This window comes from Podarcis vaucheri (genome assembly GCF_965113315.1).
Source record: "Podarcis vaucheri genome assembly, chromosome: 8".
Taxonomy (NCBI): domain Eukaryota; kingdom Metazoa; phylum Chordata; class Lepidosauria; order Squamata; family Lacertidae; genus Podarcis; species Podarcis vaucheri.
In genome coordinates this window covers 3,963,093-3,985,778 of record NC_138766.1, presented here as the reverse complement: position 1 = coordinate 3,985,778, position 22,686 = coordinate 3,963,093, and the positions used below count along the sequence as shown (strand labels likewise).

Genomic DNA, 22,686 nt, shown 5'->3' with positions numbered 1-22,686 from the left:
TAATAGCATTTTTGTTATTTACTGAGATAAAGAGAGGTATACTTCTTAAAAGAAGTCTCAGGATTATTATGTTTAACTGAACATCCAAAGGTTTTAGAATATTACAGGAATGCTTATATTCAAGCTTCTTTTCTAAAACTATGAATTTATTCCGTGTGTGCATGCTAATACTAATGTCTATATACTCCTAACTCCATATGACAAAAACTTACTTTTGTATACTACAGTGTTGATGGTTTCCAATTTCAACTTTTATTTTAGCTTGGCAAAAAGAAATATTTATTTAGGTATGAGGTTTCAGCAACTCACAGGTTCTTCTCCAACACTGTATATAGTTGTGATATATATTTTTTTAATGGCAATGTTTAACTTTTAAAATGTCATAAATACACCAAACAGTACAGCTGGTTCTGCTACGTTTTTCATATTGCGTGTTTTTAATGAAATTCAGGTTTGATAAGCAATTCAGTGTTACATAGTTAGCTATCTGAAAAAAGACTGAAAGAGTGAACCATTTACTGACTTCATCGTTGAGGACAGATTATAATCAGAGGCTGCAGGCAGTAGTTTTAGGCTTGAATTCAGAGTAGCAAATGAAAAAGCTCCATCCATTTGTGGAAAGCCTGGCAATCCAGCAGAGGCTGCTACTTATGGAAGAGGGAAGAGAAACCATATATTCATCCTTCTACCTACAGCCTCCTATGACACCTCAACCGTTCTATTGGAGAGTTCTCCTGCCCTCCAGGAGCTTAACAACAATAATCTCTCCATGAATGAAATTTCACCTGTGAGATCTCTGGATCCAATCCTTAGTCATTAAACTACACTATGCCAGCTTTTAACACTAGGCTATGAACAAGTATCATTAACATGGTGAGTTGTAGGTTATATGGCACTGTAATAATAAACAAAAGGTCTCCAACGCTATATCATGATACATAAGATTCATAGGTTTACATCAGTGATGGCCAAACTTGGCCCTCCAGCTGTTTTGGGACTATAATTCCTATCTTCCCTGACCACTGGTCCTGTTAGCTAGGGGTGATGGGAGTTGTAGTCCATCTGCAGACAGACTACCCTTATTCTACCACCTTCTAACTGAAGAGCCTGTTGCACCATAAGCATTTTCTATCATGAGGTCCCACCTCCAACAGAAGCAATGTCTGAATTTACCAACTGAGTGATAGAAGTCTGGATGATTAAGAATGCATAGGTTATTGTTGGAATGGGAAACAAGGGATGAGTTGTTAAAGTCTGCTTTGATGCACTGGGTGAGAGAGATGACATAATGAAGAATTAAGTGTGTGGGGGCAATTGTGGAAAAGCTTGTTATACACTAAAAGAGAACTTCACGAAGAGGGTATATAGGTGGTACCTAATCCCAAGCAAAGTACCAAAAATGTATAAATTGGAGCCAGGTACCTGTTGGAAATGTCAGGAAATGGAAGTTAGGTTCTGTCATATGTGGTGGACTTGTAAATTAGCTAAAGATTTCTGGGAGATGATATATAATGAAATAAAAAAACAAATGTTTAGAAAGACTTTTATTAAAAGACCAGAAACCTTACTCTTAGGAATCTTAGGAACAGACGTCCCCACTGATAAAATGAATTTATTCATTTACGCAGTTAGAACAGTCTGGATGGTATATGCTCAGAAATGAAAAAAGAGAACAACACCAACAAAGGAGGAATGGCAGAAGAAATTGATGGAATATGTAGAGTTAGCAAATTTAACTAATGTAATAAAACAACAACAAGGAGATCTTAAGGAAGAGTTGAAAATGTTTGTAGAATATCTGAAGAATCATGGTAAATAAACTAAAACGTTAGCAGGACTAGAGTAAAAACAATTTAAAGAAATAATGAGAAGGGAGAGGAAAAAAATCTGAATTAAATAAATTATGCAGTACTATTGGGTAATCAAGAAGAACTATGGATTGGTGGGGGGGGGGAAGTAGTTGATTATTGTATGGTTGTATTGATTGGAGTGTAAAAAACATGCATTGGAAAATTATATAAAAAAGATGATGATGATGTCTGGATGATTAAGGAACGTGAAACCCCAACATGAAAAAGACCATTAGGTAAATGGGATTTCAGTGCACTTAAACAGATGACCTCAGGTGTGGGACCTGAGCTCCACCTAATGGCTGAAGCAAAATAGTCTTTTCTCTGCACATGTAACAGTGGCCTCAAGTGGGACCTAACATAGCTCACCCATGTAAGTCGGGAACCTACAGGAAAGAAGAAAAGGGCTTCCTAAGATTTAGGGAATGTGTAATAGCACACGCCTCCCAATAGCCACTTCCAAAGAAGCAAATCTTATAATGCTTTACAAAGGTCCTGGGTCTACAAATTTCAAGTAAAGGAGCCTTCAGGGAAAATGTTGCCAATGTAGCTACTGCTCTAGTGGAATGAGCAAAAGCTCCAATCTGGTGGAACGCTCTGTCACAAGAGACTAGGGCCCTGCAGGACCTGACATCCTTCCGCAGGGCCTGCAAGACAGAGCTGTTCCACCAGGCCTTTTGTCAGGGCGCAGCCTGACCCCCTCCTCTGGCAATCTGCACAAAACTTTGCTTGATGGTTGCCATTAATTTGATTTTAATTTGATTTAATTAATTTTATAATGAATGTTTTACAATGTTGAACCATTTGATTGTTGTTAGCCGCCCTGAGCCCAGCTTCGGCCGGGGAGGGCGGGATATAAATAAAATTTATTATTATTATTATTATTATTATTATTATTATTATTATTTTGTTAGTGGTGATAATTTAAGGCCGGTGTAAGCTAAATAAATATAAGCCTTAAGCCACCCAGCCTAAGTAGATGTGGACACCTTCCAGCTCAGGGAAGAAGAGTGGGGGGGGGGACAAAACGGGAATCCAACTGGTGGAATGGCTTAGTCCTAGAAATCTACACCTTTAATTGCCAGGACACACCTAGCGACTGCGAGGAGTTTTCAGAAGTGTGGACAGAAAGAAATCAGCTACTGTTGACTGTGGAAGAGAGATAATTCCAAGGGAGGGAGGGAGGGGGAGGACTAATTTGAAGGATTACCCCATCCTTATGGAATAGCACAAAGGTTCTTGTCCACTAAAAGGGCATTGAGCTCAGATATTAGTCAAGCTGAGGTGACAGCAACCAAAAACAGCACTTTGAAGGAAAGCAAGAAAGAGGCGCAGATTTCAAGGCCCGAAATGCAGCTTCTGCCAGACTGATAGTACAGTGTGTAAACCCTAAGAGGGGAACCTGTACTGAACACTAAGAGATAGCTCCACAAAGAAAATGTTGAAGGAAAGGGTGAGAACTGAGAGGCACAGATGGGAAAATGAATAACACAAAGCTACAAGCTTGAACCCACAAAGTTGCAGAGGTAGGAAGGAACCACTTCAGTGAAGGCAAAATCAGAAACAGGGGATTCCAAAAGAGAAAGCAACTTTTTATATTGTTTTGTGTAGTGATTTTGCCTTCAACCACTAAGTGAAGCTCATACCCACCTGAGGTGACTGTTACATGCACAGAGAAAGAATGTTTAATTTCCCCCATTATCTCAACAGTGCCTCACAGTCACACCCACCATGGTAGAGATAGCGGAACCAGAAACACTCACATGGTTGTTAGATCATGTACACTGTGCCAAATGGCAATTAGCTAAGGGTGGGGGAGTGGGCTGTCAGACACCTAGCAGGCTCTGCATCAAGGCCATGCAGGTACAGTCTCAGGTGTGCGACTCCATGACCAAAAAAAGAAGAAGAGTAATTACAAGGCAAGTCACATACTCAAACAACCCAGTATCAAATAGCAGTATCAAATAACACATTCCAGTATCAAATAACACATTCCAATTACTATGAACATAAAATCACCAACATTTAATTTTTTTATTGATGATGATGACATTAAATTGCCTGTGCCTAACCTGTTGCTCTCTGACGCACTACATTCCTTGCTTTCTCAACTCCTGGTACTCCTGAGGTGGTGGCACTCCTAAACCTCATTGGTTCCACAACTTCAGGATGATTTCTCCAGCTTAAAGAAAATGATCTTCCAACTGTAGTTCCCTTCTGAGGTTCCAAATTGCCACCTTTCAAATAATGGAATACAGAGGGAAAGTAACTGCACTGTGTTTTAAAATGAAAACAATTCAAAAGGAAAGATTCTAAATGAACAAATTTATAAGTTCATGAACATAACATCAGCTGATGCATCTCAGATTGAAAAAGAAGAGAGAGGATGAATAAATATTATAATTCAGGGAATGCATTTCAAGATAGTGATTCAACCAATGAGCAAAGGCTGTTGGAAATTAACAAGGAGAATATGTAGGAAATGCATTCAGTGGATCTTCTTCAGAGAAATTCGCCTTCATTAAGAATTCTCAAAATATCAAACACATGGACAAGACATTCATTTGAATGCTGGCGAAAAGTAACACTTCAGCATGTTCATGCCCAAGTTCTTATACAAAAAGCTACAAAGTGTGGTGGAAGAATAAAAAATATTAATCTCTTGTAGCACGGGAAGTGAGAGAAGCCACCTCTTCAGTTTCTTCAAACACTAGTGTTTTAGGAAAGCAATTATGACCATTCACACTTTCCACAGTAAACATATATATATTTATAAATATTAAAGTAGTGTGTCTGTAGGCAGATGGCTGCATACTGGGGAGCCACAGACACATTCTTCTGTGTGCTTACAGACATGCATCTTACTGTTACAAATATTTGCTGCAGAGACATATTGAGGATATACAGCCACCCACTTCCTACAAAAAGGGTAGGTATTCATAATGGTACAGTCTGCTAACATATGGAGGTATGATGTCCCAAAGACAAACAAATCAGTCAGATATATAAAACGGGCTCGAAATGTACTTTTGGAAATATATAATTCTTTAACTAAGCCTATTCCTGAAAGAGGATGTTCCATATTTTCATATATTAGAACATTTCAAATTAGCAGTGACAATTAATAATAACAATTTATTTATTTATTCATTCATTCATACATACATACCCCTCCCATCTGGCTGGGCTTCCCCAGCCACTCTGGGAGGCTCCCAACAGAATATGAATAACAACAACAACAACAATAATAAAGAGACAAAACATAAAACATTAAAAACTTCCCTAAGCAGGGCTGCCTTCAGATGTCTTCTAAAAGTCAGATAGTTGTTTATTTCCTTGACATCTGGTGGGAGGGTGTCCCACAGGACGGGAACCACTACTGAGAAAGCCCTCTGCCTGGTTCCCTGTAACCTCATTTCCCGCAGTGAGGGAACCACCAGAAGGCCCTCATGCTGGACCTCTGTGTCGAGACGCTCCTTCGGGTATACTGGGTCAAGGCTGTTTAGGGCTTTAAAGGTCAGCACCAACACTTTTAATTGTGCTTGGAAACGTAGTGGGAGCCAATGTAGGTCTTTCAGGTCCGATGTTATGCGGCCACTCCCAGTCACCAGTCTAGCTGCCACATTCTGGATTAGTTGTAGTTTCCGGGCCACCTTCAAAGGTAGCCCCACGTAGAGCACATTGCAGTAGTCCAAGTGGGAGATAAATACAGCATGCACCCCTCTGGCAAGACGGTCTGCGGGCACGTAGGGTCTCAGCCTGCGTACCAGATGGAGCTGATAAACAGCTGCCCTGGATACAGATTTGACCTGCGCCTCCATGGACAGCTGTGAGTCCAAAATGACTCCCAGGCTGTGCACCTGGTCCTTCAGGGGCACAGTTACCCATTCAGAATCAGAGAGTCCTCCACACCTGCCTGTCCCCTATCCTCCAAAAACAGTACTTCTGTCTTGTCAGGATTCAACCTCAATCTGTTAGCCGCCATCCATCCTCCAACCGCCTCCAGACACTCACACAGGACATTCACCGCCTTCACTGGTTCTGATTTAAAGGAGAGGTAGAGCTGGGTATCATCCGCATACAGATGAACCCCCAGCCCAAACCCCCTGATGATCCCCCCCCAGCGGCTTCATATAGATGTTAAAAAGAATGGGGGAGAGGACGGAACCCTGAGGCACCCCACAAGTGAGAGCCCAGAAGTCTGAACGCTCATCCCCCCCCCCACTTTCTGGACACGGCCCGGGAGGAAGGAGCGGAACCACTGTATAACAGTGCCCCCAGCTCCTCTAGATGGTCCAGAAGGATGTCATGGTCAATGCTATCTAAGACCACTGAGAGTGGGTGTCCCTAGCCCACCAGAGATCATCGGCCAGCGTGACCAAGGCAGTTTCAGTCCCATGGTGAGGCCTGAATCCTGACTGGAAGGGATCTGAATAGTCTGCATCCTCCAGGCGTGACTGGAGTTGTTCAGCAACCACCTGCTCAATCACCTTGCCCAAGAAAGGAAGATTTGAGACTGGCTGATAGTTGGCCATACTGGCCGGGTCCAAAGATGTGTTTTTAAAGAAGCAGTTTACTAACTGCCTCTTTCAGCGGTTCTGGAAAGGCTCCCTCACAGAGGGAAGCATTCACCACGCCGCAGAGCCCATCGCCCAGCCCTTCCCGGCTCGCTTTTATAAGCCAGGATGGGCAAGGATCAAGGAGACAGGTGGTTGGTTTCACTCGTCCAAGCAGCCTGTCCACATCCTTAGAGGTACAGTGGTGCCTCGCAAGACGAAATTAATCCGTTCCACGAGTCTCTTCGTCTTGCGGTTTTTTCGTCTTGCGAAGCACGGCTATTAGCGGCTTAGCAGCTATTAACGGCTTAGCGGCTATTAACGGCTTAGCAGCTTTAAGAAAAACTCGCAAGAACTCGCAAGACGTTTCGTCTTGCAAAGCAAGTCCATAGGGAAATTCGTCTTGCGGAACGACTCAAAAAACGGAAAACTCTTTCGTCTTGCGCGTTTTTCGTCTTGCGAGGCATTCGTCTTGCAAGGTACCACTGTAACAGATTGGAACTGATCCCATGCAACTTGACTAGACACGACTCTAGCACTCTCCTGCCCTGGCCCTTGCGGTCCTTACTGGGCCCCGATGACGAAGGTGGTTCTGTTAAATTGTGAACCACCTAAAAGAGTCTCCTGCTGCTGTTTTCTGCAGAAGCGGTGAAGAAGGTCCTCTTCATCATTGCTATTGCCACTTGGTAGGCTCGACTCTGAGTCTAACCAGTGTCTGGTCTGATTCAGAATGAGTTTTCCACTGCCAGCGCTCTACCTGTCTCGGCAATTGATTCATCACCCTCAGCTCTGAGGAAAACCACAGGGCTGTCTGGGCTCCAAGCAATCGGAGAGGACGCTTTGGAGGCAGACAGTTGATAGCCCTGGTTAACTCCGCATTCCAGTGGGCTACCAGGGAATCAGATGAAAGGCCATCAACATGGGATAAAGCATCCCCTACCACTCTCTGGAAGCCATTTGGATCCATTAACTGGCAGGGAACACCAGGTCACACATGTCCACAACTATAGTTGGCCCAATTTATTCAGGGACAGCTTTCCATGAAGTCCTGAGTGGCCCCTTGTTGTGTCGGCATGGATGTTAAAATCCCCTAGGACAACCAAACTAGGTGTCTCCAGGAGAACATCCGCCATGACCTGAAGCAGCTCGGGTAGGGAATCCTTGGTGAAGCGGGGAGGTCGGTACACCAGAAGAAATCCTGTACTGCCCCTATTGCCCAACTTCCAGAACACTCAGAAAACTGGGTCTTCCCAAAAGGACGCCTGGTGTAAGTAAATGACTTCCTAAAAATAACTGCAATCCCCCCCTCCTGCCCACATGACCTGGGTTGGTGTGCGTAAGAGAAACCTGGTGGACAAGCAGTGGCAAGGACAGGCCCATCTGCTTCATCCAACCAAGTCTCTGTTACACATGCCAGGTCAAGTCCTCCATCCACGATCAAGTGATGGATGGCAGCAGTCTTATGAATCATTGACCTGGCATTGCACAGCAGCACCTTCAGGTCATGTGGGTCTCCCTTGTTGATTCCAGTATCCTTCCAGTCAAGACCAGACCTGGATAGTCTTCAAACAATGACTAAACTTGCCTCCTTGGTAATGATGTGGTTTGGTCTTAGCGTAGTTCCTCCTCCAGCCCGTGATCACTGAGATTGTGTGTCCCAGTGCATCCCTCCGTGTGGAACCCAGTCCCAGCCATTCTGTTGGCTGGGGCCCACTCCCAGGCAGCCCTGAACCTCTCCCCTTAAGAACAGAACACAAACCATACAATAAACCAATAAAACAGTAGAACCCCCCCCAAAAAAACCAATAATAAAAATTTACAATTATACTACAATTAAACAAATCCCCAGCCCCAACCAAACGTCCATCCCACCCCCCACAAAACAAAAATAAAATTCAAAACACCACAGATTAAAAATTATTTTAAACACCTAAAAACATTTAAAAGCATCCTCAACATTTGCCCCGACCCCAGAGACAAGACAAAAGTACTGCTTCTAAAAACATCCCATTGTACAAGAAGTATACAACGTAGATAAACTTAAACTAGACTTTGAAAGGTGTTTTAATTTAAATGAGGATATAAAAACTATCTGTTCTTCAGATAGTAGAAGAACTGTTCATACATACTGGAGAATCCCAGTTCCAATTATATTAGCCACTGAGTAGATAAGAATAGGTAAACAGCAGCTTCACTTTCTGATTCTGCAGTGCACAGAGAACTCATCTTAACTCATGATACTAACAAAGCATTTCAAACTTCAGTTGTTTTTATGTAGACAGGAAAGTGCAAAAACTGCATCACAGAAATACAACATGTATATGATCAAGGGACTGTACTCATAATTTTATGTATATAATTTAATATCAATCATTGTGTTCAAATTCAAGTTAAAATTAAAGTTCCAGCACTTCAGCAGCTGCTAAGTTTTCCAACACAGACATTCAGATAAGCTACATACTTCTTGCTTACACTCAGTTTGAATATATTTTGCTCTTTATTTAATGCTACATCTGATCAGCTTCAAGACACATGAAAATCTCCTGATTTTGTGTGAGCTCATTTACTCTATGCCAATCAAAGCCCGAGAATTAAGTCATAAAAGCTGGTACTTCATTTGCTGCTGTCAGGACAGTAGACGAAGAATGTATGCTGAGTTGCAAAAAACACGGCTGAGTGAAGTAAGGCTGAAGGAAGATGAAGTGCAAGAGAAGATAGAAAGTAAGTTGGGGTTAACTTTGCAATATAGCAGTAGATTAAGATTTATTATACATAATATATAATCATATTTGCTGTGACTGACAAGCTCTTACAGCTAAACACACACAACTGTTAGACGTTTAACTGAATCAAGGTTTACCTTTTCCTCGTTGTATTTTCTCTTTTTGCTCACTTAGCTTATCCAGTGGCAGATTGGTCATTTCAACACCATACACTGTCCTTGCCAAAACAGATGTAAGAGAATCCATTATGTTAGTCCATTCAGTTATTAGTTCTTCCCAATCTGTAAGGGATGACAGCACACGCAGTAACTCATCCCAGAGCTCTCGAGAGATATAAACACTCAGATTAGCACGAACCCAGGCCACAATGAGTGTCTGTGTTGGGGAGACAAGAAAGGGGATTAGAGTGGTGAATAAGTTGACTTTTCATCTAGAATTTGACAACAGAAAAAAGGATACATTTGCAAGCAAAGGCAACCCCCCAACAGTCAAGGCAACATCACTAATCCACGTTCTAGATTCCAAGTGAATAAAAAAAGTTGCACTCAGAAGCAGTAACTTTTCCACAGCCTAAAAGCTTGTTCCATTATCTATTTTTGCAGTCTGAAATGTTTCAAATGTAATATAGGATATTCATTCAATCCATTTATTCATATTCTGACCAATAACTCCTAATTCTCCTTCTTAAGATACAAGACCTATAATACATTATTTGCAATTAAATTGCCAAAAACTATTCAGAACAAAGGAAAGCACTCAGAGTAGAGTCTTTGGAATTGTTGAACCTAACTTAGCCATGTTAATTAATTTCAATAGATTTCAATATTTCAATATTTACATACCCTTTAAGCATTCCTGTACTTTATTTTCTAATTCCAATTTTTAGACAATTCTTGTTTTAATATAATGGCGTTATTAAGTTCAGTTGAACACTACTGCTACCAGCCTATCATTTTAGTAAGAAAAAAACATTACACTGTTTTTTTCTTACTAAAAATCTTTCTGCTCTAACTCTCACACTGTTAGAGGCAGTTTTCACACACAGGGAAAGTTAAGCACTCTGTAATTACAATTATTTCAAGATGATGGCCCATACCCGAAACAATAATCCTGCTAAACTTTGAGCAAATGTATCCTTTACTTGGTTCTCTTTTGATCTATTCATGACAACTTCTGTTATCTTAAGTAGTATCTGTAGCATTTGCTCCCTAAGACAAAATAGAAAAAAACACATGTTTAGAAATAAATCCCATAATTTTATTTTACATATGAAAAATACACAAAATATATTAACAAATGTGATGCTCAGAATAATAATTACACTCCCTCAGAATAGGTTTGGCACTGCCATTCTTCAGACAGGATGGTGTTCCAAAAAAGATCATTTGGGTTCTGCAAAAGACATTTAAGTGCATGTAAACATCAGGTGGGACTTGAGCCCTACCTGGTGGATGAATCACTGCTCCAAATGGAATTTTCAAAAGAAAGGAGACACATAACAGAGAACAGTGACAGCCAACCAAGACCAGAACAATGAATGAGACTCTCTGTGGAATAAATAACAACAAAGAAAAGGAGAAAAGGCTCCGGTAATATGTTGTGCGTGTAGAAAAACAACAAAGCCAGGCAGCTCAAGGCAAAATCCCATACTACAGAGTGAGGCCCCGAAGTCACCTGCAAGAAAGAACTCAAATGGTCTTTTCTCTGTACATGTAATGGAGACCTCAGGTGGGACACAGCGGTGACCCATGCAAGGCAGAAAACTACCAAACTACCAAACAAACAAACAAGGAAAAGGCTGCCTAGAGATTGGGCAGGCTGGGCATTTTGTAGTGCTTGATAAAAGTACTGGCTTTGGTCCAGGTGGAAGCTCTACAAATTTTTTGCATGCAGCATTCAGAGAAAATCCTGTCTGTAGCACTAGCTGAATGAGATTTTTTTTTTTTTTAATGGTGGCAATGTAAGGCAGGTGTAAGTTAAGAAATACAGGCCTTAAGTCACCTAGTCAAAGTAGAAGTGAACACTTTCCAGCATAGGAAAGAATGGAAAGTGGGGGAATGAGAGTATCTGACTGGCAGGACTTGATTTAATAAATATACACCTTCAATGCACTTCACACATCCAAGGAATGTCAGGCTTTTTCTGGGGGGGGGGGTGAACAGGAGATGGATAGAAAAAGGGTCTGCTCCTGCTTGACGTGCCTGTAGGAACATGCAGACAGGCCTCTGCTGGTTATGGTGGCTGCGAAGGGCAAGTCTCCTTTGAGCCTTCTGTTCTGAGATATGCGGAGCAGATCTAGTTCTTGGGGAAGCGGGGGGACTCTGGCAAACTCACTTGGCTGCTGCCCAGATTCTAACACACCTGACACTTGCCTCTGTTCACTGCTACCTTGCTCCTGTTCTTCTTCACCCATTATTTCCAACGCCTTTCCTTTTCTTCTGGGGTGTGACCTGTCTCGAACCACCAGTCCAAAACCTCGTTCTCTTCCCCTTCCCATTCTCTGGAATGCTCTTGGGGTGGTGGTCTCTACCACCACTCCTCCTCCTACCTCCCTGACATTACCTGTGTTGTGTTCTGATCCATGTATATGACACACTAAGTCTATGCCAATAAAGGAGATTGATATTGATTGATACTGTAAAGCACCCTGTGATCCTTGGATGAAGTGTGGTATAGAATTGAAATAATAATAAAAAACACTGATGATTCCAAAGAGGAATTTCGAAAATTCCATTAGGAGCAGCAATTTTGTCTTCAACCACTAGGTGGAGCACAAGTCCAAGGTGAGGACACTTACTTGCCCAGAGAAAGAGTGATCTCACAACCCGAACAAAGGAAAATAGCACTTTCCATGCATGGAAAATAATAAATCAACACAGTAAATAAGAGACTCTGTATCCATGAAGAATTGCAGTAAATCAGAAGTTAGAAACCTCCAGCCTATGGGCCAAATTTGGCCTGCCAGGTCTCCAACGACCCCCATGTAGATATGCATTTGGAGATCTTTCCCTTTTAAAGATGGGGGGAAACAACAAGCAAATGTCATGATTTCAAAACTTATTTCTATGTAGAAAATTTCAGATAGGGTTGTAAAAAAAGAAGGTACAGTAACACGTTTTAAAATTCTGAAATATTCAACTCTAGCAGCAGAGCCTGCTTAGAAGTAAGAGCCGTTAAGTTCAACGGGACTTGTTCCTAGGCAGACTCAATGTTTTAGATCATTTTTGAGATATGTTGCGCATGTCACACATAGAGGAAATACATTAAAAACATACCATGTCTTTTTATTCATTGGAAGATCCATAATCATGCGCCTAAATATACTCAAAACTGCTCTGCATGCATCAACTTGCTCCTTCAGGAGTGCAGGTATTTCAGTACATGGTTCCAATAAAAACACATTTGCAGAGTTTGTCAAGAATACCTTAATATTTTGAAGGAAGGAAAGAAGAAACAAAGGTGGGAAGAATAGCAATCAACAAATTTTATTCAGTTATTCTAATGTTAAACTACATCCTGTTCAGAACACTTAACATGGATTCTTAGACCACAAACAGGAAAGCGCCTTTACATTCCTTTAATGGGAAAAGGCATACAGAGTTTGGTTTTCAGAACGTTTTGGGACCACTCACCCCCATTTTTTATCCTAGTGGGATATATGATTGCTGGTGAGCCACAAGACCTTTGTACAGGTGGCATTTCTCTTCCTAGAAGAAATTCAGGAACTTTCTCTAAAAGACCTTGGGAGTTCTAATACATTATTGTCTTGCGCCAAGATTATTAGAAATAATATCTGATAGTAAACATAAGATAAAAAACCAAATAAATAGTTGTCATCCCTTTTTCTTCCCCTTTGCCTCCCAATAAAATACTTTATTTTTTGAAATTTGTCTTAAAAGGCATTTCTTTAGAATTTCTCACTAAAATCTCATCATGCGCTAGACATCTGTATTGTTAAAACATTACACAATATTTTTGTTTTGTGCCCCCTGGACTTTGGTAAAGTTAATCCAAAGGTCTTTACTGTTTAATATTTCTAGAATTTAGCAGAAGGAAAGGGTCTTTAGCATTGTAACTTAGAAACTCCCAAGGCTCCTGGGCAGCCTAGGGATTCTCTAGGCTAGGATCAGCCTAGAGAGCATCTTATTATACTTCTTCTTTGGAGGGCATACAAAAACTACCAGTAAAAGTAAAAACTACCAGAAAGCCTCGCAACTACCACCTAGTTCAATCACATCAATTTCCAGATTTTTAGCAGCTTGAAAGAAGCAGCAGCCCAATAATACTTTCAGTGATATTTGTCCAAAGCATTCATCTTCAGACACAGAAATAATAATACTGGAAATAGAAATATTCTGTTCCATTTGACTATCGTGATATCCCACAAATGTTACCTGTAGTGTAGCTTGAAGCCCTGCTTTGACATTCTTGTTTTCCTCTTCTAATATACACCCTCTATTAACCGCATTAGAGAAGGAATGTGATCTGCCCCAACTAGATGACCTTTTATGTCCAGAATGGCCAGTTGCAAGCTTTAAAAAAGGGGGGGTGACAATATGCACTGGTTAAGACAGCATATCAAATTTATTTTTAAATGGTTAAGATGTAATAATTTAAATGTAGCAGGTCAGCCCAAGAAGTACAAGCAACTTCCACGCCCCTTGAAGCCTTTCAAAAATCTTCAAGTCATGTCTTTCTCCAATCCTAAACATGCTTCTGTTGGATGTAATCCCCAATGAAATCAGTGTTATTCCGAAGTTCCAATATCTTTTTTTATTAACTAGTCATAATTGTATCATATAAACACATCCAAATGCTCCTTAAATTATGACATCCCTTCATGTAAATCCTCCCACCAGGAAAGTCAGTGTTGTCATGAGTAGGCGCCACACAATTGGGCAACAAATGTTACCACTAGGGCAGGCGATATCAGGTTTTCAACACTGTGATGTATCACCAGCTGAACACCATGCTATAGTGACACACTGTGGTGCTGGAAAGGAAAGAGCATCACCCCTGGCCCCACAAGGCGCCAGGGTGAAAGCACTGCCACTCCTGCTTCAACCAGCGCCAGGCACAGAGAGGGAGGAGACAGCCAGAGAAGGAAGTCAAGGCGCCAGCCAGCTGGCAAGTCCCACCCACGATATTCTGCCAGGTGAAGACATAATCTATGTAACTGAATGCATAGCTTTGTTGGTAGAGCACGAGACTCTTAATTTCAGGGTCACAGGTTCAAGATTCCTGCACTTCAGGCGGTTGGACTAGATGACCCACATGATCCCTCCAACTCTGCAATTCTGTGAATACTTCTATAGGTCTAATATATTAATAGGAAAGGGTAAGTTCATTACTTGCGGTATTGACAAGCCAAGGAAAAAAGTACATTTTATTACTCTGATGTTTTATAATTTATTCCATCATGACATAGCTGATGTTTTATCGATTGGGTTGTATCCAATCGTATTGCTCAGCTGGCAGGAAGGCTTCCATCATCAGAACAGGGAGGGAAGCAAATTTCAGTCATTCCTTCTTCTCCACTCTCCTCCCACCTCTAAATCTGCTCCAGCTGGGTGACACCATTGATACAACCCATTGAATTTTTACCTTTTGTACACTGCTTTGGAATCTCTCTGCATGAAGGGCAGCATATAAATATTTTTAATCAAATAAATAAATGTCATACTATTACACAGAGGAATATAACAAAAACTTGGGAAGAAAATATCCAAAAGTGGTTTTTGTCCTTATTAGGAGGTAGTGAGTATTTGATCTGTTTAGTCCTCTATAGGGTGTAAGAATAGCTAGGACGGGAACAGGCACATTATTAGTGGTAGATAGCTAGATGAAAGGCCACAAATGAAACTTTGTGAAGTTCTATTATTCTTAGCCTGGCTAGTCATCATAAAGCACACAAACCTCAATTAATTACACATTATAAACTATCCACCTATTTAATAAAGGCTGGTAGCATACATGTTTGCCTTCTGTTTCTGCTGTTGGATGATCTAAGACGTCATCATCACGAACCGTTTCCTTCATATCCGGTTCTTCCATGAACACAGGCTTCTCTTGGAGTATCCACTTCCTATATACCTTCACTACTTTTTCTGTTGACGATATCTCAGATGAAGGCAATAAAAAGGCCTAAAATGCCAACAGTACACATTACTGATACATAAGAGAAATAAAGTAGACTTGTACAGATTGAAAGTACATTACAGACGAATGTTTGCAGGCCAGAAGCAGCTCCTGGTGCTCTCCTATCGGGCCCACAGCATCTCCCCCTTGGCCCACTGGAATTAGGCTTGAAAAAAACATTCTGCTAGAAGTCTTTTTCAAGCCTTACTGTGCTGCAGGGAGGAATTTCAAGGACTTCCCCTCCCAAGCTGCAATTCCCCCCCTACCCATGCCACAATTAGGCTTGAAAGACACCTTTTCGGTACAATATAAGTTTTCCCCCCTCTAATAGATTGGAGGTGGTAAGAGTGAGTGTACTATATGTGTGTGCTACACCCATCTTAGATCAGAAGAGAGCCATCCAAAACATTTTAAGATTTGGTTACGCCATTGCAATACATCAAGCCAATATGCAAATAATTAAAATAACTCTCTGATTTTACAAAGCCATGTGTAAGTAGTATGGACATTTTTGTTGATAGAACAGACCCTCTACAAATTAGGCTACAATTCTATGCATATTCCTTGGAAGTAAGACCCACTGAACATACAGGCTAGGACATCCACGTAAACAGACAGAATTAGACTTTACATCAAATACCGTATTTTTCGCACTATAGGATGCACTTTTCCCCCTCCAAAAATGAAGGGGAAATGTGTGTGCGTCCTATGTGGTGAATGCAGGCTTTCGCTGAAGCCTGGAGAGCAAGAGGGGTCGGTACGCACCAACCCCTCTCGCTCTCCAGGCTTCAGGAAGCTCTCCGCAAGCCTTGGGAGCTCCGCGGGAGTTCCCGTCGGGCTCCCAAGGCTTGTGGATAGCAGCCTGCATCCCGAAGCATGGGGCGCGCTGCACAGCGCGCCCTGGGCTTCGTGCAGATAACGGGCAGCCCCACAAGCTCGGGGGACAGCGGGGAGACGCAGCGCACCTTCCCGCTGTTCCCCGACCTGGTTTGGAGGCTGGCGCTGGGGAGAAGCTCGCTTCTCCCCAGCGCCAGCCCCACAAGCTTGGGGAACAGCGGGGAGGCGGAGCAATCCCCCCCTTTATTTCCCCCCCAAAAAACTAGGTGCGTCCTATGGGCCGGTGCACCCTATGGGACGAAAAATACGGTAAATTTTGTGACACAAAACAACCAAACTATTCAGATATTTATAACAGGTACAACTGGTTTGGCTTTATACTTTTCTTCCTCTACTGTGTCATTGTAAATGAGGATTCATGTTATTTAACTTGGTGTTGGTTCACGAATTCCTCATCACCTCACTATAAGTTAGATTTCTTAGTCCCTTCTTGGGGTAACAGAGGGATCAAAAATACAAGTACTGTGGTACCTTGGTTCTAAAACTTAATCTGTTCTGGGAGTCCGTTCAACTCCCGAAACAGTTTGAAAACCAAGGCGCAGTTTCTGATTGGCTGCAGGAGCTTCCTGCACTCAAATCAGAAGCTGCAGAAGCTGCGTCTGACATTCGTCTTCCAAAAAACGTTCGAAAAACTGGAACAGTCACTTCTGGCTTTGTGGCGTTCAGGAGTTGATTTGTTCAAGAGCCAAGCCGTTCAACTATCAAGATACCACTGTATTTGCCTTTGAACATTCGAATATGTAAGTAATGTCCAAGTTAAACTAAATAGTGCAATTCAAAAATATGTCAGAAGAGGGCATATTCCACCTAACAATATTTAAGTTTTCCTTTTCTGAAAAGCTAAGAGCAGGGAGAGAGAAATTTTATTGCGGCCATAGGCCCATACAGATAAAAACAAGACATAAATAACAGTTTTTGCACGTGGGAAAAAACAGCCGCTAAAACACCACTATAACAATAAAATACAGTAGTATGGAATGGAAGGAAGGAATGACATGCTGCGCCTTAATTAACTTGTAGGGCTCCTTGGCAGCGCTTTTGGGTAAGGACAGCGACCAGGAACCTAGCCACTTTCAGTGTGGTATGGATATCCTTATCCTGCAAGATTTGGGCAAGGTGGAATTTTGGTGGGGTACCCTCTAGCTTCTGTATGATTAATCCCAACAAATTTGCCCGTGGCACATTGAACAAGGGGCAAGTGAACGTAATGTGCTGAAGCGACTCTGGCGTCTCCTTATCACATTCGCACACGGCGGAGGCTTGGCCCTTTGAGAATCTATGTCTCAGGACATTAGAGGGAAAAACGTTAAACCTCACCTTGGTGAAGGCCAGCCTATGGGCAACAGACGAAAGGGAGGAGAGGTATGATGGAACGCAATAAGTTAAAGTGATACCAATGTTCTGGGGCGAACAAACACCTCCCCCCAGCGTATAATTTCGCTGTAAATCGATGTCGTCCAGTCTTTGGCGGATCAGTCTTTGAGCAGTGATTTGATCTAGTTTTAGGGAATCTAAGGGAGAGATTCCGTAGCTCAGGAGTTTGGCATGAATTCTACTAGTCCAAAGGCTGGAGAATTCATCTCGCCATAAGCATTGGACAAGGTAATGGTCTGGTAATCTGTGCCACAATGATAACCAATAATTGAAGACTTGCTTCCACAGGCAAGTTTCTAAGGATGCGATCTTCAATTCTAATCGGATGGCTGCGTTGCTTACGCACAGGGGGAGCATTAGGAGCCGACGTAGGAATTGGTTTTGCAAAGTCTCAAGAGGAGTAAGATCTGTCATCACGGCCCAGAGCGGGGCAGCATAAGCAAGCACGGGAACCACTTTTGCCTTGAACACCTTTAGGGCCGAGGGAACATGCAAAGCTCCATCCGAAAAGAAAAATCGGAGGAGCACATATGACAGAGTTTTGGCCTTGTTAAGTAGGTGTTGAATTTGTGCTTTCCACCCCAAATTGTATTGAAAAATAACTCCTAGGTATTGAAATTTTAGGACTTGCTCTATTTTTGCTCCACCAAGCTTCCATTCGTATAATCTCCGACTTCTGGCGAAAATCAGAATCTTAGATTTAGCATGGTTGATGGTTAATTGGTTGAGTTGACAGTACGTGGCAAAGATCTTCAGAGCTCTGGTTAGTCCAAGACGTGAATAAGATAGAATTACCGCGTCGTCCGCGTATAGAAGGAGTGGACAGCGGTAATCCGCTAGTCTAGGTGCGTGTGTACTTGGAGATGAGTTGACTAGGGGTGCTCGCATGTCGCTGATGAATAGGTTGAATAGGCAGGGAGCTAATATACATCCTTGGGACGCGGGTGGCGCTGTGGGCTAAAGCCTCAACGCCTAGGGCTTGCCGATCGAAAGGTCGGCGGTTCGAATCCCCACGGCGGGGTGCGCTCCCGCTGCTCGGTCCCAGCGCCTGCCCACCTAGCAGTTCGAAAGCACCCCCGGGGGCAAGTAGATAAATAGGTACCGCTTACCAGCGGGAAGGTAAACGGCGTTCCGTGTGCGGCTCTGGCTCGCCAGAGCAGCGTTGTCACGCTGGCCACGTGACCCGGAAGTGTCCCCGGACAGTGCTGGCCCCCGGCCAATAGATGTGAGATGGGCGCACAAACCCCAGAGTCTGTCAAGACTGGCCCGTTCGGGCAGGGGTACCTTTACCTTTACCTTTAATATACATCCTTGGCGCACTCCCTTGTTTATTGGAATCGAATTTGTGAGGTCGCCCGCAGGAGTAAGTCTCACTCTGGCAAGGGTACCTTCGTGGAGCTGGCTTATAAGCCATAAGAGTCTTCTATCGATGCCCTGTTTCGCAAGTTTCTCCCAAAGGATGTTTCTAGGAACGCTGTCAAAGGCTGCCTTTAGATCTAAGAAGGCAGCACAAAGGTAGCCCCGGGGGGGGGGGGGGGACGAGTACTTCCGTGCCAGATGGTAAAGAACTATCGCATGATCAGTTGTAGAACGATTAATTCTGAACCCTGCTTGTTCGTGACCAATCTGATTAGTCTCATCTGCCCATCGCAATAGTTTAGTCAGCAGAAAGCTGGCATAAATTTTCCCTATGATCGAAAGGAGGCTGATGTTACGGTAGTTTTCCGGCTCCATTGGAGAACCTTTTTTATGAATTGGTACTATAATGGCCTCCTTCCATATTTTGGGGATGAGACCAGAAGCGTTGATTGCGTCGAAGGTTTTGGCCAAGATGTCAGCCCACCATTTTGGGTGAAGTTTGATGGCTTCAGCAGGGATCAGGTCGGGCCCTGGGGCTTTGCCCGGTTTCAGCTGGGCTATTAGCTTGGCTATTTCGTCCGGATCGGTGGGAGGCCAAATAGGTAGGTGGGAAAACAGATGCATCAGATGGTCGGAGGGAGCGTCTGCCTGTGAGAAACATTTCTTCAGGAACAATTCCCATGTCGGTGCTGGGATGACTGCCCTTGGGTATTTCCTCGCCCTTCTGTTAATCAAAGACCAGAATTCCCTGGATCTATGTGGTTTTGAAGCAGTAATCAAGGCCTGCCAGCGATTGTGTTGCCACTCGCGTTTGGCAGTTTTCTGCGTGCGTTTGTAAACTTGCTTGGCTTGTGCATAACTAGCTGGCAGAGTAGATGCATCGGAGGTCTTGTATGCATTATATATAGCACGGAGGTGCTGTCTTGCTTGTTTACACTGAGAATTATACCAGGGGGCACCGTAATTATACTCATTTCGATTTAATATTTTGGGTGGTAACCTGAAGAAGGACGTAAGATCAGTCGTATGATGGTGGAAGCGTTTCAATACTATACTATACTCGTCTGAGGCAGAGTCTATGTTGGAATGGGGCCCGAGGATTTCTTTTTGAAAGAATTCCCGATACCTTTGGGCCTGGGTCTCCGACCATTTGATTCCTCTTACTTGGAGAGATTCGTTGGTTACCATCTGGGTCGCATGTCTATGGGCCTCCGACTGCCAGTTCAGGGAGAGCTTGGCTACAAGAGGAAGATGGTCACTAGATTGTACATTCTCGATCTTAAAGGTGGAGATACACTTAAGTAGATCACTGGAAACCAGCAGGTAATCGAGAACGCTGTTTGATTTAACGCTCAGATGAGTGAAATCCCCTGGAATATCGGGGTGGCATGTTCCATTTAGGGGGACCAGATTTAAACGGATGGCCATTTGATAGAGGAGTACTCCAGCCTCGTTAACTCGTTGGTCTTTAGAAGTTCTCCTCATGATATGTTCCAGCTCATAATTATCAAGGTTTGGGGTAACCCACCATTTGGCTTTGGTTAGCGAGTCCCAATTTGCTGCTGTGCGGGCATTAAAATCGCCACCTATTATGGCCGGGGTGTTAGGAAACTTAACATAGCATGAGAGCAAATGCTCTTCTAGCGAGCCCCATTTAGAGCCCAGTTCGGAGGAAGAGCCCCCGGGTGGCAAGTAAACATTTGTAACTAGAAGTGAGATCTTTTCCCCCGCAATCAGCCCGGTAAGGGCGTAAGGAGGCAAGGCCTGTACTAGAGTAAGTTTAGAATGTAGGTTGAGGGAGATGCCTATTATTAGGCCCCCTTTGGGGCGGCCTCCTTTCAGGGAGGGGCAGGCAGGGAGTTCTAGAAGCTCAAAGCCATTTAGGGCAATTCTCTCTACTTCCCACGATTCTTGGAACAAGATGATATGAAACAGGTTAATATACTCCAAGAATTCTGGGTCAAGTTTTTCCCCCCTCCAGCCCGCAATGTTCCAGCTGAGGACTGATGGGGGGAGTTCCTGTTGTGCCCAATTCGCTGTCATTTCAGGGAGAGATGTGAGTCCTTTGGAGGCAGGGCAGACCCCACAAAAAAGTCAGTTATTTTACTTTGCATGGCCGGCACCTGCTGAAGGTGCCTAGTCTTGAAGTTGGTAGTGAGGTGTTCTGACTGGGGCGACAAAACGGGTCTCCCACTGGGTAACCCAAGGGCGGACACTTCAGTGGGAAACTCCACAGGATTTGCTGAGACTGCCCCACCGCAAGGGCTGAAGGTCGCCGATGAAACCATTTGATTTATATGTCCGGCCGGGTCTTCAATCAAATCCGGGCCATTTTTTGATGTGGGTGGAGCACTCCCATGACCTGATGCTGGTAAAGGTACAGGGGATGCTTGGCGTACTGGTACCGTTCGTATGTCGGGTCTATGCCGCTCAGGGGAATAAGAGGACTCCAGTTCCGGCATTGATGGATCAGATGGAAAGGAATTGTTTTGGTGGAAGGAACTCTGAGCTACACCCCTCAGCGGGGGGCTCTTGGAAGGCGAGTCAAAATTTATCAAGAGTTGAGGTGAGAGGCCAACTTGTGGGGCAAGACCTGGGTCTGCCAAGCGTCGGTGGGTTTTGCCCACAAATGGGGGAGGCATGGGTTTAGGAGCAGGACTAAGGTGAGGAAGACTTCCTGCTTCCTTAAAACACAACTCCGAAAAGCTGGCAGGGTAGTCCTGAAAAGTGGGCAGAACTTTTCCGTTCTTCTGGACATGTATGAGCTGATGATTAAGTACTTCTAGTCTATCAATTATTTCTTGTTGTTCTCTCGTTGGAAGGTCGCCAAAGGTGGCTAAAAGCTCTCTTTCCTCCGGCGGGGTCAGAGAATTACTAGCGCCAGTGGGTTTCTTTAGGGCTTGTGGGGGCGTAGGGTAAATCCAGTTTCGGTGCGGGTGGATATCCTCTGGGAGAGGAGGCTCGATGTCCTGAGGTACTCCCGACCTCTCCGACCGAGTCCGCTCCGTGCCGTGACCGGCAAGTAGAAGGGGATGGATCATGCTATCCATAAAAACTCTTGTTGGGATGATATCGTACCTTGCCAAGAGTGGTTTCTGCCTGATGATAGCTGAAGGGATCCTTGGAGAATAAAACGCAAGCATCACTTTCTGTTGCCTGGGGTGCTGGTTCAGGGGTAATACTGCAATGAGATCACATTGTGAGATTTCTATGTTTAGGAGATTGCTTAGGTGCTTTTTAACCCCACTCAGAGTAAGCCACCTTGGTGACCCTGCCCCGATGTTTAGGCAGATTTTCTTAGGTTGCAGGGACAACGCTTGATGCTTCAGTGCAGGATTTGGTTTATATTTAGGGATCACATTTCTTTTTTTGGTTGAAGGTATGGACCTCTGGCACTTCAATTCCCCCGAGTCTACAGTTGGTTTAAACTTTGACCAGGAGTTATCAATTTTCTGTTCGAGGTTACATAGCTGGGAGGATAGCACATCAATCTTCTTGAATATGCAATTAAGGGTTCTGACCACAAGATGGAGATGTTCATGTTGTTCTTGTCTTGCACAGTCCTCAGCTCCGGCGTCCTGCACCACCCCCGGTGGGACACACCCTCCTCCTCCAAGCTTGCCGTCCGCAGATTTAATCCGAGGTAAAGATAATTCCTCTGGTGTTGACGTTGTTTCTGGAGACGTTAGAGGGTAGAAACGGTTCTGAGTTTTCACCCTATAGCAGAGTTCAATGGGGTCACTCCGTTTGCCAGGCATGGGGGGGTCGGTTTTTGATTGTTTGGCTCTT

General features: G+C 43.5%; 1 protein-coding gene across 9 annotated transcripts in view; it reads right to left on the bottom strand.

Annotated features, from left to right (window-relative positions):
* The window catches only part of RALGAPA2 (Ral GTPase activating protein catalytic subunit alpha 2), a 222,355-nt gene that overhangs the window by 165,414 nt on the left and 34,255 nt on the right, over positions 1–22,686 (bottom strand). For 8 of the 9 annotated variants that reach the window (XR_014222286.1, XM_082234139.1, XM_082234143.1 and 5 more), the window contains 6 exons: positions 15,103–15,273; positions 13,524–13,661; positions 12,405–12,553; positions 10,226–10,337; positions 9,267–9,504; positions 3,923–4,087 (listed from right to left, as the gene is read on the bottom strand). Coding sequence is in view for 8 of the 9 variants with exons in the window: in XM_082234139.1 (XP_082090265.1) it covers positions 3,923–4,087; positions 9,267–9,504; positions 10,226–10,337; positions 12,405–12,553; positions 13,524–13,661; positions 15,103–15,273 (973 nt within the window). In the remaining variant the exon portion in view is untranslated. The remainder of the gene's footprint in view (positions 1–3,922; positions 4,088–9,266; positions 9,505–10,225; positions 10,338–12,404; positions 12,554–13,523; positions 13,662–15,102; positions 15,274–22,686) is intronic. The other variant, XM_082234144.1, reaches the window with a different exon arrangement.